This window comes from Limulus polyphemus, unplaced genomic scaffold, assembly GCF_000517525.1.
Source record: "Limulus polyphemus unplaced genomic scaffold, Limulus_polyphemus-2.1.2 Scaffold3383, whole genome shotgun sequence".
NCBI lineage: Eukaryota > Metazoa > Arthropoda > Merostomata > Xiphosura > Limulidae > Limulus > Limulus polyphemus.
This window is the reverse complement of record NW_013668993.1, coordinates 45,092-60,378: the sequence shown is the minus strand read 5'-3', so window position 1 is coordinate 60,378 and position 15,287 is coordinate 45,092. Positions and strand designations below refer to the sequence as shown.

Below are 15,287 nucleotides of genomic sequence, written 5' to 3'. Positions count from 1 at the left end.
CAAATAAAACATATACGTCTAAAACGTCGCTTTAAATATACCTTCGTGTCTTTTAAAGTAATTATTTTGCGAATGTGTGTAATCAAATTAAATATTATGTATATTGATTTTTTTTATTCCTTCACTTCATACATAATATAGGAGTCGGCTCTCTAAGTACACCGATTGTATAGTGTAGAAAGCATCGAGTATCATCTACATGTTACAGTCATCTAATGTTCATCTATCATTGGGTGGTAATTCTTGTTTCACCATGTACTCAAGCTTTTTAGAGGAACATCAGATATTTGTAAAAAAGCTAATTTCAAGGGGTAATGATAACATCGTTTACACTAGAATTATGATGTTTTTTAGCTTATGTGAAATATAGAAGAAACAAATCAACTTTTCAATACCCTAAGATCTTCACAGTACCTTATTTAGTATTCTACAAAAGGTTTGGGTGCAATATACCTAGTTGTTTTTGTTGTAGGCTGGCAAGAGAATAATAATAAGAATGACAAACGGGCTGTTTTGAGCGGATTTTCTTTTCCTTGTAAATCTAATAACATGCATGTTTTTTATGTGTACAGTTTTCGCAGCCAATAGTCAATTGAATAGAATATTTACTGTTGAAAAGGTACTCTTTGCCCCAACGTTCCATTAGGGTTTTGTGCAGTTCCTTGCGATCCCTATTAGGAACCATTATCTGGTTCATGAACAATTCAGCATGCAATATAATTAAAATTAATTATTAGAAAATAAAATGTTTAGAATTCCACATTTGTATATGCTGTATTGTTTTGCAAGAAAAACGCACAAAAGCTGCACATTTAAAAAACTTAAAAACACCCGAGTTTAAGATTTGGTAACTTTAAAAGAACTCTTTGGGTTTAAAACAACACCAGCGCCTTTAGTTATTTATTTGTACTTTTATTTAACTTTTTGAGAAAGTAAAATAGAAAACAAAGCTTATGGATAGATTCAGTTACAGATTATAGGTAAAAATGTATAGTTATAAATAGTGTGTCGTTATCTCTGAACAGTGTGCCCAAAACCAGTAAATAATTGTGTCCATCCATGTATCGCTTTAATGGTATAACTTGAAAAGAAACATTCATGAAAAACATAGATTTTTTTTCTTTTTAAATGATAATTTGTGGGTAAAATTGCTTTTGATTTTGATAATGGTGGTCTACAGACTACATGTTACAGGAGTTTAAAGAGGAGAATCGTTGAACTGCTGAAAAGTAGAGGATGGGTTTAATTTTTTAATCTATACTTTTCTTCAGGGGTGGCATAGGTAGCTCTGTAGGATTAGATGGTCTGTTGTTGTCCGTATATTATATTCATTAATCTAAACAGAGATGTAGGAGGCAAATTAAAAGTGGGAAGGCCCAAGGTTTATTTGACCGAGCGAAGCGCCACGGGTACACCCATTACGGCCGGGGTCCAAGGCTCTGAAAGCTATTAGGTTCTGGATTAAATTTTATGCATTTTCCTGCTTTTCCTGAGAATAATTTTCCTAATTTTAATAAATTATTGCTGAGACAGTTTGTTTGTTGGAAGTTAAGCACAAAGCTACACAATGGGCTATCTGTGCTCTGCCCACCACGGGTATCGAAACCCAGTTTCTAGCGTTGTAAGACCGCATACATACCGCTGTGCCACTAGGGGGCTGCTGAGATAGATTCAAAAGTAGGGGTAAGGGGTTTCTACTTCCTATCTCTACGCCAATGCTAAATATTGTAAAGCTATTGTATCGTAAATATTTCTTGACCTTATTATACAAAATGTGTAACAATTGAAAACGTGTAGAACGTGTATTTAGTATTATTTATTGATATTCTGTAAAAATGTATTAAAAATGTTATGGAAAATCATAAATGTACGAAAAATATGTGCATCTTTACAATTATATAATTTTATAGCAAATTACGTTATGAAGCATACATTTTAAATATTTTCATTTCTAGGATTTTTATGCGTATCTGAAAGTTATTCTTATAGACAGTTGTAATGTTCCTGAAACTCAAATTTAGTTGGAAACTAGAACTGAGGAAAACAACGATGAATGTGTTTATTAATACCGCGGTTTCGCCTGAAACAGTGTAAGGGCTTCGTTGGTAGAAGTAATAAATGACATATTTGTGAAACGCACAATTGTCTTTGTTTTCCTCAATTTAGTAATTATGAAGTTTCATCAAGTACTGATGGTTTTATTACATAACATATGAAAATCAACCTAAATATAGTTATTTGAAAATTCTAACAACACAGATTTTTTGATCAAACATTAAAACATTAGCTAAATCAATAATGTATGATAAATAAATTAGTATCTTTTTTGTTACCTTAGGCCATATGAGTGACCCCTGGCATATACCAGGACTTGCCCATTTCTGTGAGCATATGTTGTTTCTTGGAACAGAGAAGGTAAGTTGTTACAAGGCAACAATAGATATCATGCACTGTAAGTACTTCTGATTTAGTTGTTACAAGGCAACAATAGATATCATGCACTGTAAGTACTTCTGATTTAGTTGTTACAAGGCAACAATAGATATCATGCACTGTAAGTACTTCTGATTTAGATGTTACATGGAAGTACACAGGAATTTCTCTTGAGGAGGGGCAAATTCTAAGTCAACTTAATAAATATATATTGAATGAAGAAATATGTCTTATTTTCCAGGGGGAGGGCTGCACCTACCCCCCACCCCCACCCATGTTAATAATTAATATAATGTACTGTAAGTACTTCTGATTTAGTGGTTAACATGTTTATTTATTTTGGAAGTGATTAAACATTTTGTTGTACTGTTTTTTGAAACACAGACTTGGTTAGTTGATGCTTATAACACTGATTAACAGATGTTTGATATGGAGTTTATCTTGTGGTAATAACCACAGTAGTGTATTTTTGTTAGCTCACTAATGACAGAATAAAAGTGTGGGAGCAAATTTTTATCTGATTCAGAAGACAACCAGAAGTTTATAACTGAAGAAGTACTTGCCTAACTCTCAAATATGAACTATGTTTATGCTGGTTAAAAAATTGTTGATCACAAGCAAATATGTTTTATGTTTGTGAGACATGTAAGAGTCAAATAACTCCATGGTTCTGAATCAAACCACATTTGGGATTAACTTAATGTTTGGATGTACAAGTCTTTGTGGTAGTTTGAGTTAAAAAGTGTGCTACTAGCAATAGCTAAGGATTATCCATATCAATCAGTTGGTAAAATATTTGCCTGGTGTCTAAGAAGTTCCCTGCTCAAATCCTGCTTGCAGGAGATTCAAAAAATGGAATAACCACTGTGTAACATCCTAGTAACAATGTTTAGCTAGACTGAAGCTCTTAAAATCTTAAAAGAAGAGTAAAAACTGGCCATATTTCATATCAGTGTTAACTTAGAGAACAGGAAAACGGTATATTTCACATCAGTGTAAGCTAAGAGAACAGGAAAAACTTGAGTATATATATTCCATTTCTCTCAGTTTATACTGAAATATGCCCAGTTTTTCCTGTTCTCTTTGTTTACACTGAAACATGCCCAGTTTTCCTATTCTATTTGTTAACACTGATGTGAAATATGCCCAGTTTTTCCTATTTTCTTAGTTAAACTGACGTGAAATATGGCAAGTTTTCTTGTTCTCTTAGTTAACATTTATGTGAAATATGCCCAGTTTTCCTGTTCTCTTAGTTTACACTGATGTGAAATATGCTTAGTTTTTCTTGTTTTCTTAGTTAACACTGATGTGAAATATGCCCAGTTTTCATATTTTCTTAGTTAAACTGACGTGTAATATGCCCAGTTTTCCTATTTTCTTAGTTAAACTGATGTGAAATATGCTTAGTTTTTCTTGTTCTCTTAGTTAACACTGATGTGAAATATGCCCAGTTTTCCTGTTCTCTTAGTTTACACTGATGTGAAATATGCCCAGTTTTCCTATTTTCTTAGTTAACACTGATGTGCAATATGCCCAGTTTTGTTGTTCTTCTATTTAACACTGATGTGAAATATGCCCAGTTTTTGTTGTTCTCTTAGTTAACACTGATGTGAAATATGGCCAGTTTTTCCTGTTCTCTTAGTTAACACTGATGTGAAATATGGCCAGTTTTTCCTGTTCTCTTAGTTAACACTGATGTGAAATATGCCCAGTTTTTGTTGTTCTCTTAGTTTAGACAGGTGAACATGTTAATCATAATGTTTTTAAATTTCTCCACTATGTATCAACTAAGGTATATCATTGCAATTCCTATCAACGTTCTTATACTGTGATAACTTGTCCTAATTTAATATTCTAATTTAATGTTGCTAGATTTCTTCAGTGGAAGATGTGAAACTAAGTAGTTTATATTCTGTAGGGTCTCTATAGCTAGACTATTTGTGTAGAGATTTCCTTAAATTGTTGCCTGTATTCAGGTTCTACTTTTTTCTTTAGTATATTTACTAATATTTACTATATTTGTACATTTCTTATACTGAATTATTATTTTTTTTTTATGTTACTTCCCCTCAGCTCATTTGTAGTTTATGATCTTGTTCTTGAGCCTTCGAGCCACGTGTTACTCGTTCTTTCAACTTAACCTTTCTATTAACAGTTTCATTCTCAATGGAAACCTGATGAAGGGCTTTTGCCTGAAATGTTGTTTTTATGTTTTATCAATGAAATTATTTTAATTTGCTGAATTTTTCACCATTACTTTATATATTCTATTTTGCAGTTTGTTATTTCCTCACCTGTGCAATTATTTTATTACTAGGTTACAGTTAAGACAGTTTTATTTTTCTAATAGGCCTGTGAATCAGTTACCATCAACAGTAATTGAGGCCAGGACTAGAAGATTAAAAGGGGAGTCAATAATTTTCTGAAAGACAAAGGGTTAGTTTAAATTCTTACTTTTCTCAAGGGTTGGAGTGCAAGAACAGTCTTGAAAAACTAAATAGTGCTATGGTATAAAGAGCTACAATGTGTGTTGTAGAGTGGACAGTAAATTATCCATGATCTCTGTCATTCTTGATCCATTATATTAGATGAAGGTACTAAACTGTGAAATGAAAACAATCTCCTTTATTTCTTGTCACTTGCGTATTCAGCTGTTGATAAGTTCTCTGTTCTTTGACTGTAGTTAAATGCATTATTCATTTAATTGACTAAACTAAAAGGAGCACCTTGTATATTTCACATCAGTGTGTATAAATATTTCATATTTTTGTATTTTGAGAACTTCACTGTAATTAACATTGTTACTAAATGTAATTCTTAACATTCTGAGTGTGGCAATCCCATTTTTGTGTCTCCAACAAGAAATATTCAAACCTGGAGCCTCTAGCACACCAGTAGACTGCTCTGTCAACTGAGTTAATTAACTCTTTTTTTTTTTGTAAGTCACATTTTGACAAGTCAAACAACAAGAAATATTCAAACCTGGAGCCTCTAGCACACCAGTAGACTGCTCTGTCAACTGAGTTAATTAACTCTTTTGTAAGTCACATTTTGACAAGTCAAACAACTACATTTCCACAACAGAACTTTTCATATAAACTCGGATGTATTAATGTAAAGTGAAACTTATGGTCTGAAGTACAACTTTAAAATATATAGACGTAAAAAAAGACCCAAAACTCAAGCACTTTCGAATAGTTGACTATTCTTCTTCAGGAGAACAAAGGGTGTTAAAAATCACTTTAAAATATATGATTTTAGTAACCCACAAGCTCTTTAAAGAACTCTTTGTCAGGTGGAATTACAGCTCTAAATGAAAAAATGTTTAATGAATTGAAATCAGTCATGTGAGAAAATCACAAGATTATATTCATGCTGTTTCTAAGGTGCACATAAACAATATCATATAAACCTGATTGTTGGTTAAGTCTATCTATCAGCAATATATGAAATTAAAATCTTGTTAAACATCAGGGAAGTGATAATGAATTCAAATAATGTATATGCAATTTAAAATGGTATAAAAGGTAATAAATGAAATAATAATATTGTTACGTCTCTGGTCGTTTGTCAATTTCCCATAAAAATTCTTTCCGAGGAACTTCAGCGATACAAGTCCTTTCTTAAATAAAAGTAGTTTATTCTTTCTCAATACAACTTTGCAATACACTTAATTTCCGCAGTCACTTTAACTTAAACACACGCTATAATTCACAACGATTCACGCACAGTCACTTACAGTCACTATTACTCACCTGACTCAATTATCTGTCTATCTGCAATTATCTGTGCCGTCACTCCTCTTCTCTGCTTTATTTGCCGGGCTTATATACAAAAATAGAGGGCGTCTGGCAAACACTAGAGTTGCCAGGAACAGTCATGATCCTTTTAGAAACTCATGATGTGTTACCAGCGTCACATGACTTCCGCCGTCGTAACAATATCATCACATCATAGTCCTCTGAACTTTCCATGTTTGAAATTTGATAATAGTTGGATGTTTGTAGTTTCGATGTAAACCCCTAACCTCTAGTTATTAAACCTAATTCTGCATGTGGGGTGAAGAGAAACAACCATTTCTGACCGTTCAGGAATTGGTAGATGTAACCAAAATACCTACCAACTAATAAGTAAGTAAGTAAGTAGTTTCTTTGTTTATGAAGTATACAGAAGTCTTTAAGTTTGAATTTACATATCGCTGGTAGGTAGACTTAACCAACAAATCAGATCTATACAATATATTTAGAGCTGCTTCATGCTTAAAAGTTGCTGCAGTTAAATGCCTACCTTAAAATGTTAGTTAGTTAGTTGAGTTAATTAATTAATTATGACTCCCTTTCTGTTGCAGTTCTGTTCATTTAAAATTGTAAAATCATCTACAATTTACAAATGCAACTGAAGAAAGTCTTTAAATTAAAATCACCTACTATTTACAAATGTGACTGAAGGAAGTCTTTAAATTAAAATCACCTACTATTTACAAATGTGACTGAAGGAAGTCTTTAAATTAAAATCACCTACTATTTACAAATGCGACTGAGAAAGTCTTTAAATTAAAATCACTTACTATTTACAAATGTGACTGAAGAAAGTCTTTAAATTAAAATCACCTGCTATTTACAAATGCGACTGAAGAAAGTCTTTACGTATACTGTATTGGTGTGATGTAGTGATACTTCTGTCATATACCTTTTTGATTTGATATACCTTTATTGGTGTGATATATCTTTATCTGTGTGGTATACCTGTATTGGTGTTATATAATGATACCCCTGTCATATACCTTTATTTGTTTGATATATCTATATCAGAGTGATTACCTGTATTGGTATTATATAGCAATACCTCTGTCATATACCTTTATTGGTGTGATATACCTATATTGGTGTTATATAATGATACCTCTGTCATATACCTTTATTGGTGTGATATAGCTGTATCTGTGTCGTATACCTTTATTGGTGTGATATACCTATATTGGTGTTATATAATGATACCTCTGTCATATACCTTTATTGGTGTGATATAGCTGTATCTGTGTGATATACCTATATTGGTGTTATGTAATGATACCTCTGTCATGTACCTTAATTGGTTTGATATACCTGTATCAGTGTGATATGCCTGCATCAGGGTTCTATCCATATATCTGCGTGATATACTTGTATCAGTGTAATATACTTGTATTTGTGTGATATACATGCATAAAAAGATCCCTTGATCCAATATCATAAGCAACGTTAGTACTGTTGATAGAGCTCAGAGAAAATCATGTACAAGTTTAAGTAAAGCAATTAAAAATTATTTACAGAGGAAAAGATATGTCGAACTCTTTACTAAAACTATAAGAAAATTAAATAAAAATGCATCACTTAAATGTCATTAAGAAAACAGGTGATAATTTTTACCTAAACTTTTGTTTTGTTTTTTCAGTACCCCTCAGAAAATGAGTTCAGTGGAGTAAGTACATTTAGCTTTATCATTAACAATATAACATTAATGTGGTATTGTCATGTATAAAATGTATGTGACCTTCGATTCTTTAAGTTTTATCCAAAATATGAACATGAAATAATGAAAATATTGATCAAAAGAAATACAAATGTTTAGTAAGAATATATATATATATATATATATACAAGTTTGTTTATTAGCGTAAAGCTGCCTGTATAAGTTACATTGATTATTCTCTTCTGTGGTGAAAAATATGTAACATTTTTATCCAGGGGAATGTTTTTGCTTTTTACATATATATTATTTATGTGAAAGTAACTTTCTGTCTTTTTCTGTACAAATTTAGTTTATTTTGCATGGGTCCCCACTCATAATAATCTATATTAATGTATTAAATTCATGTGTTTACACAAAACAAAATTATTATTTTTTAAGAAGAAAAGAAAACTTCTAACATTCAATCTGTTTTGCTTCATGGAGTGTTTGACATTGCACTTGGTTATGGGCAATTTCTGTAAGAACATTAGCTACTGAATACTAAAATCTTCAGTGTTGAGTGGAAAAACAAAGATTCTTGACTTATCTTTATATTTAGAAGTTGAACAATTGAATGAAATGAACAGTTTTATTTGAACATGGGTATCTATATAGTTACAGTATCAAAAGAAAAATATAAGTTCAGAGTCATAAAGTTTATTAGCTTTATTAGGAATATATGACACTTATTTTTTTGAAACTAGCTCAACTTTAAATAATCATAATAATCCACAGTTTGATAACTTCAAGACTGGGATATTGTTAACAACAAGTAAAATCCAAAGTGTGATAACTTCAGGACTAGAATTTTGTTAGGAAAGAGTAAAATCCAAAGTGTGATAACTTCTGAACTAAAATATTGTTAGGAAAGAGTAAAATCCAAAGTGTGATAACTTCAGGACTGGAAGATTGTTAAGAAAAAGTAAAATCCAAAGTGTGATAACTTCTGGACTAGAATATTGTTAGGAAAGAGTAAAATCCAAAGTGTGATAACTTCAGGACTGGAAGATTGTTAGGAAAGATTAAAATCCAAATTGTGATAACTTCAGAACTTGGATATTGTTAAGAAAAAGTAAAATTCAAAGTGTGGTAACTTCAGGACTAGAATATTGTTAGGAACAAGAAAAATCCAAAGTGTGATAACTTCAGGACTAGAATATTGTTAGGAACAAGAAAAATCTAAAGTGTGATAACTTCAGGACTAGAATATTGTTAAGAACAAGAAAAATCTAAAGTGTGATAACTTCAGGACTAGAATATTGTTAGGAACAAGAAAAATCTAAAGTGTGATAACTTCAAGACTAGAATATTGTTAGGAACAAGAAAAATCTAAAGTGTGATAACTTCTGGACTAGAATTTTGTTAGGAAAAAGAAAAACTAAAATGTGATAACTTCTGGACTAGAATTTTGTTAGGAAAGAGTAAAATCCAAAGTATGATAACTTCAGGACTAGAATATTGTTAGGAAAGAGTAAAATTCAAAGTGGGATAACTTCAGGACTAGAATATTGTTAGGAAAAAGAAAAATCCAAAGTGTGATAACTTCAGGACTAGAATATTGTTAGGAAAAAGTAAAATCCAAAGTGTAATAATTTCAGGACTGAAATATTCTTAGGAAAAAGCAACAGGAGTTACTCTATTATAATTAATTTGAAATACAGAAAGTCTCCTTTAAGTTCATCTGAAAATATGGACAAGATTTGTTTAAACATGTTTCATGCAAAACAGTTATCATTGCATTCAATGTAAATATGTTTTTAATTGCAATTGAGGCTTGGTGTGGCATAGTGGTTAAAATGCCCAGACTGTGAATATAAGGGCTTATGGATTGCATGCCATTAACACAAAATATACTCCACACTTTGGGACCAGGAACACACTGTAAGAGAAATGTTTAAATCCCATTATTTGGACAGATAAGAGTATCCTGAGAGTTGTTGATGGTTTTGTTGAACAGCTGCTTTCCCTCTACTCTATCAATTCAAAATTAAAGATGGCTAGTGCAGGTAGACATTTTGCAGCTTTACTGAAAAATAAAAGAAACTTATCATTTGGATGTAAAAAGTAGAGACAGTAGATAATACATTTTCTTAATTTTAGTACGTAAATGTTTTGTAATTTCACTTTTTGCACTGAAACAGATACTTGAGGTTTTACCTTGTGACTCATAATTTTACTGAAGAAGCTTGCAGTATTTTTCAGACTTTTTAGTTTTTTGTTGTTTTTTCTGAAAATATACTTTCAATTATAACTTTTTATCTATTGGTTTCAGATGTACACTTGTATGTGATTTTGTCTTTTCTATTCTAAAATTTGACATTCCTAATAATTATATAAATATGACTTTATATATGTAATATTTTATAGTTTTTAAACCAACATGGTGGAAATGATAATGCATTCACAAGCACACAACATACCAACTTCTATTTTGATGTGGCTCCGGAGTTTTTGCAAGGAGCTCTCGACAGGTAATCTTTGTAGAATTTTGTAACTTGATTTCCACCAGCCAAAACTGTCTCTGCTAGTGTAAGAATAAGAGTAACAATTTAGCAGATTATGTAAGGAATTAAAATAACCCTAAGTACAGAATGTTAAGATACTTAATAACCATTCTTTCTTGTTTTTTTTACATCAGTACCTATCATGTAAGTACAAATTTAAAAGATGGTCTGAGAACATTTTTGTTCTTTTCAGAAATAGACAGCAAGATTGATGATCTAATAACCATATATCTATATCTAAAACATTGTTAATGTCACCTGTTTTAACAATGTATGTTTTATGTATGATTTAATGTTTTGAGCAGATTCCATACATGGTATAGTGTAGAATCATAAAACTGAGACTTGATGGGAACTAATTAAAAATGATTACAGTGAGATATTTGTGTTTTAAAATATAACATGTGATATTTCAGTAATATCAAAAGTCAGTTGTTAATATGGTCAGTACAAATGAGACGTAGATGTTAGCTTTCTTGTAATTTTCTGTATGATTTTAACATTTGGTGTTATTTTTCTGTGTTACCGTGGTAGCAACATTAACATTGTGCCACATGGGTTATATGAAATATGGGTTATATCACTATGTTTCATTGCCCATACTCACTTTTTGCTAGTTTGGCAGTTTGTTATTGTATAAAGATGCTATGTGTAACATCATAGTGCAAGAAATGTACTTGAGGTAAAACATTCAGTAGGTGTGACAGTTCTTTGGTAGTTCATCTGTGAGTTCGTTATTGTTTAACTAACACCTCCACCACATTAGTATACCCTAACCTCACATTTCATAGATAACTGAATCAAATATATTTAGCAAAAATCAAGCTTTATCAACAAATAGGCAGAAAAGTGCAATTGAGGCAGTCAAACATCAGTAAATTACTTTGTGAGCCAACCAAAATTACGATCATTCATGAAATGAATTTGTGGCGTATTCATAGAATAATTAATGGTAAAAATCAGTTAGATTAACAACTTCTGATATGTAGAAAAGTCAGTGCATTTTGGTAACACTACTTTCCAACAATGGCTTTGATTTCATGTTGTTTAGCAACAAAAGTATAACCTAGTATTGTTGTTAGTCTATGTACTGAAAGTATAAAAGTAAATGTATATACAATAATATTAGAAAAATATTTGTTATTTTTTTCAATTGAGAATCTCTGTTGATTAAAGTTGTTTGTTTTTTTATTGAAAACATTGATAATATAACAGAAAATAGCTTAATTCAGAAACAATTTAAGTTTAAAATTGAATCGATATTTTTACTTTCATGATAAATTTAATGCACTTGGCTCTAAGCTAGATGATCACACACTACATCTTTACTTTAAGCTTATTATATCAACACTCACTACACTTCAAAGTACACTTCTGGATAAATGCATTTTGCCTTTTATGACTCCTCCTATATCGAGAATCAAGCTTGATGTGGCACACACTGCTGTTTATATAGGTTAGATAAGTAGAGCCCCCCCCCCCCCCCGTCAATGGCTCAGTGGCTTATAATGCTAAATACCAGATCTTGATATCTTTTGTAGACACAACACAGATAGCCCATTGTGCAGTTTTGTGCTTAACAACAAACAAACAAACAAAAAATCATGATTAGAGACCACAACTTAACCAAAAGATTTCAGCATATAAATTGCTAGCAATTTTTCTTTGTAAAAACATGCTGTGTAAAATTATGGAATAAGAAACATTCTCAAACAATATTGTCTTGTGTAATACTTCCAGTAAGTCTGAAGGTTGAAGTGTCTGGACTAACATTGGTGACTAACATAACTTTTGTTATAGTGACTTCTCTATTTCTTCATAAAGTGTAGGTAATCAAACAAAAAAGACAGCACAAATAATACTTTTATCCATTTTTTTAGGTTTTCTCAGTTTTTTGTTGGACCACTCTTTACCGAAAGTGCTACATGTCGAGAAGTCAATGCTGTTAACTCTGAGCATGAAAAAAACTTGCAAGAGGATGTGTGGCATTTAGACCAGTTGGAAAAATCCCTTGGAAATCCAAAACATGACTTCAGTAAATTTGGAACAGGTGATTATTTTGTAATTTCTAGTAATTCATTCATCATGAACATTTGAAGTAATTAAAATGATCACTTTTTAACATCCTAAACAACAGCATTTTTTATAAAATTCCATATTTTTCAGTAATCACATTATTTGTTATGATGTTTACCTTAATATCTGACCTCTCTTTTATTTTTTTCCTCATAAAATATCAGACTCTGTCCCAGTTCAATATTTCATTTTATCCGAACATGTAAAACAAATCTTGTTAGTGATCATTTAGTTTTATAAGCCTAGAATAACTTCCCTTTTCTGTACTGTTGAATCTTCTGAAGAGTTGGTGACAGAAAACTGTTGTCGAATTGAGTGGTTTGAGTTCTACCATCTTTGTATAGAAGAAAATCTATAGAGATGTTTTTAAGAATCTTCAGAACTTATTTGTATACAATATTATTACTACTCACATATTTCATCTAATTCTGTGTGTTTTTGATATATTTTTTCAGGAAACAAAGAGACATTAGAAGAGATCCCAAAGTCTCAAAATATTGATGTAAGAGAAGAGCTTTTGAAGTTCCATGAGAAATGGTATTCAGCCAACATTATGGCTCTATGTGTTATAGGTAAAGGTAAGTTAAATCTACCTTTGGTATGTTTGTTATTTATGCTAGATTTTGTTTTCTTTGGTAATAAAAAAAAAGTGAACATAATGTATCTGTTAATTGTATAATGCATTTATATTATAAACTTATTAATTTAAAAGTGTTTTCACTGAAATTTTAACATTTTGAAAAATTAGGATAAAGCATAGTTTGTAAAAAGCTTATTCTAAGATAGTAATATTAAGTTAGGAATGAAGCAAGCTAGTTACATAAACCAAAACTAAAAATCAACCTCGTAATGAGTATAGTTAATTAAATATACTGTTCTTCTATTCTTACTTATAAAGATTAGAATTAACTGTCTCAATTAAACCCTTATGTTTTAGTTTAAACCAAGTCAGATTAATAGCATCAACTTTTCCATTTCACAAACAAGACGAATGTTGATGTGAAAATTCTACAACAATAAGATATTGTATGTACAACAACTAATGTAAATTAGTGATTTAATAACAAACTTAGCTGATATTAACTATATAAAATAATAACTTTAACTAACTAATGGTTGGTAAAACCAGTGAAGGTCAATACATTAAAGCTGTGTGCTATTACCTCAAACAAAATTCTAAGGAATAAAAGTGTCAAATTAAAAATTTTAAAGAAGTTGTGATAGTCTTGAAACCTATTATCTTTAGCAAGACTATTGTTGAATTTTCTACATAATTGAATGAATTTTGTGTTTAATGTAAAGAAAGAATAGAGTATACCTTACTTATAGAACACATAAAAATACTAATGGTTTGGTTCATGCACTATTGTCAATTCCTAGCATTTTGCATGGGAAAAAGATACAAAGTTCTTCAATCTACATAATTGAAATGGTTAAGTGTTTTTTTATTTTTTTTGCAAATTTTAGAAACTCTTATAAGAGGATTAATTTGTGAGTTTAAATTACAAATGATACCTCTTGTGATACTGGCATATGTCAGTTTTCGGTCCTTACGACTATGGATGCTAAGTCAAAATAGCCAGTTTATTATACAGTACCTACTTCTGTACTTAACCTCTGTCTTTTAACTTGTGCACTCAATTTTGAGCCGAACTTCCACTTTGTTTAACCTTTCCTTCTGTTATCATAGCTTGCCAAATTAATTAATGTTATTAGTGTACAAAAAGAAATGCTTGTTTTATACTTTTGTAATTTTTAACTATTAAGACTATCAAATCATTGAAGAAGTTCTGAATTATAAAAGCCTGTAAGTCTCAATTTTAATAATTTCATGTAATGTTTATACTTTTAATGTCATACTCGAAATCACTAATATTATTAATCTGTTTATCTGCCTATAAATATTCCCTAGATATATTGATAATATCAAAGATTTAAAGTTAATGCTTTTATGTTATAGTTGCTCTACCATGTCTACATAGATTGTGTAAGAATAACAAAAGTATGACAGAACAGATTTACAAGATACTTCAATAATGTGGTGCATGTACATAACCTCCATGACAGAACAGATTTACAAGATACTCAGTAATGTGGTGCATGTACGTAATCACCATGACAGAACAGATTTACAAGATACTTAAATAATGTGGTGTGTGCACATAACCACCATGACAGAACAGCTTTACAAGATACTTAAATAATGTTGTGCGTGTACATAACCACGATGACAGAACAGATTTACAAGATACTTCAATAATGTGGTGCATGTACATAATCACCATGAACAGCTTTACAAGATACTTCAATAATGTGGTGCATGTACATAACCACCATGAACAGCTTTAAAAGATACTTCAATAATGTGGTGCATGTACATAACCACCATGACAGAATAGATTTACAAGATACTTAAATAATGTTGTGCGTGTACATAACCACCATGACAGAACAGCTTTACAAGATACTTCAATAATGTGGTGCGTGTACATAACCACCATGACAGAACAGATTTACAAGATACTCAGTAATGTGGTGCATGTACGTAATCACCATGACAGAACAGATTTACAAGATACTTCAATAATATGGTGCGTGTGCATAACCACCATGACAGAACAGCTTTACAAGATACTGCTACGTCTCCGTTTGTTAATTAATTTTTCGTAACTTCGTTCTGATGAAACTTTAGTGACACAAGTCCTAACTTAATAAAACTGGTTTATTCTTTCCGAATATAACTTTACGATACACTTAATTTCAATATTCGCACTAAAACAAACA

General features: G+C 30.9%; 1 protein-coding gene across 1 annotated transcript in view; it reads left to right on the top strand.

Moving 5' to 3' along the window:
- LOC106469262 (insulin-degrading enzyme-like) overlaps positions 1–15,287 on the top strand; it is a gene marked incomplete at its 3' end in the record, with an annotated part of 60,151 nt that overhangs the window by 1,169 nt on the left and 43,695 nt on the right. The window contains exons 2-6 of the mRNA XM_022397735.1: positions 2,339–2,415; positions 7,867–7,893; positions 10,291–10,394; positions 12,308–12,477; positions 12,959–13,081. Coding sequence (XP_022253443.1) covers positions 2,339–2,415; positions 7,867–7,893; positions 10,291–10,394; positions 12,308–12,477; positions 12,959–13,081 — 501 coding nt within the window. The remainder of the gene's footprint in view (positions 1–2,338; positions 2,416–7,866; positions 7,894–10,290; positions 10,395–12,307; positions 12,478–12,958; positions 13,082–15,287) is intronic.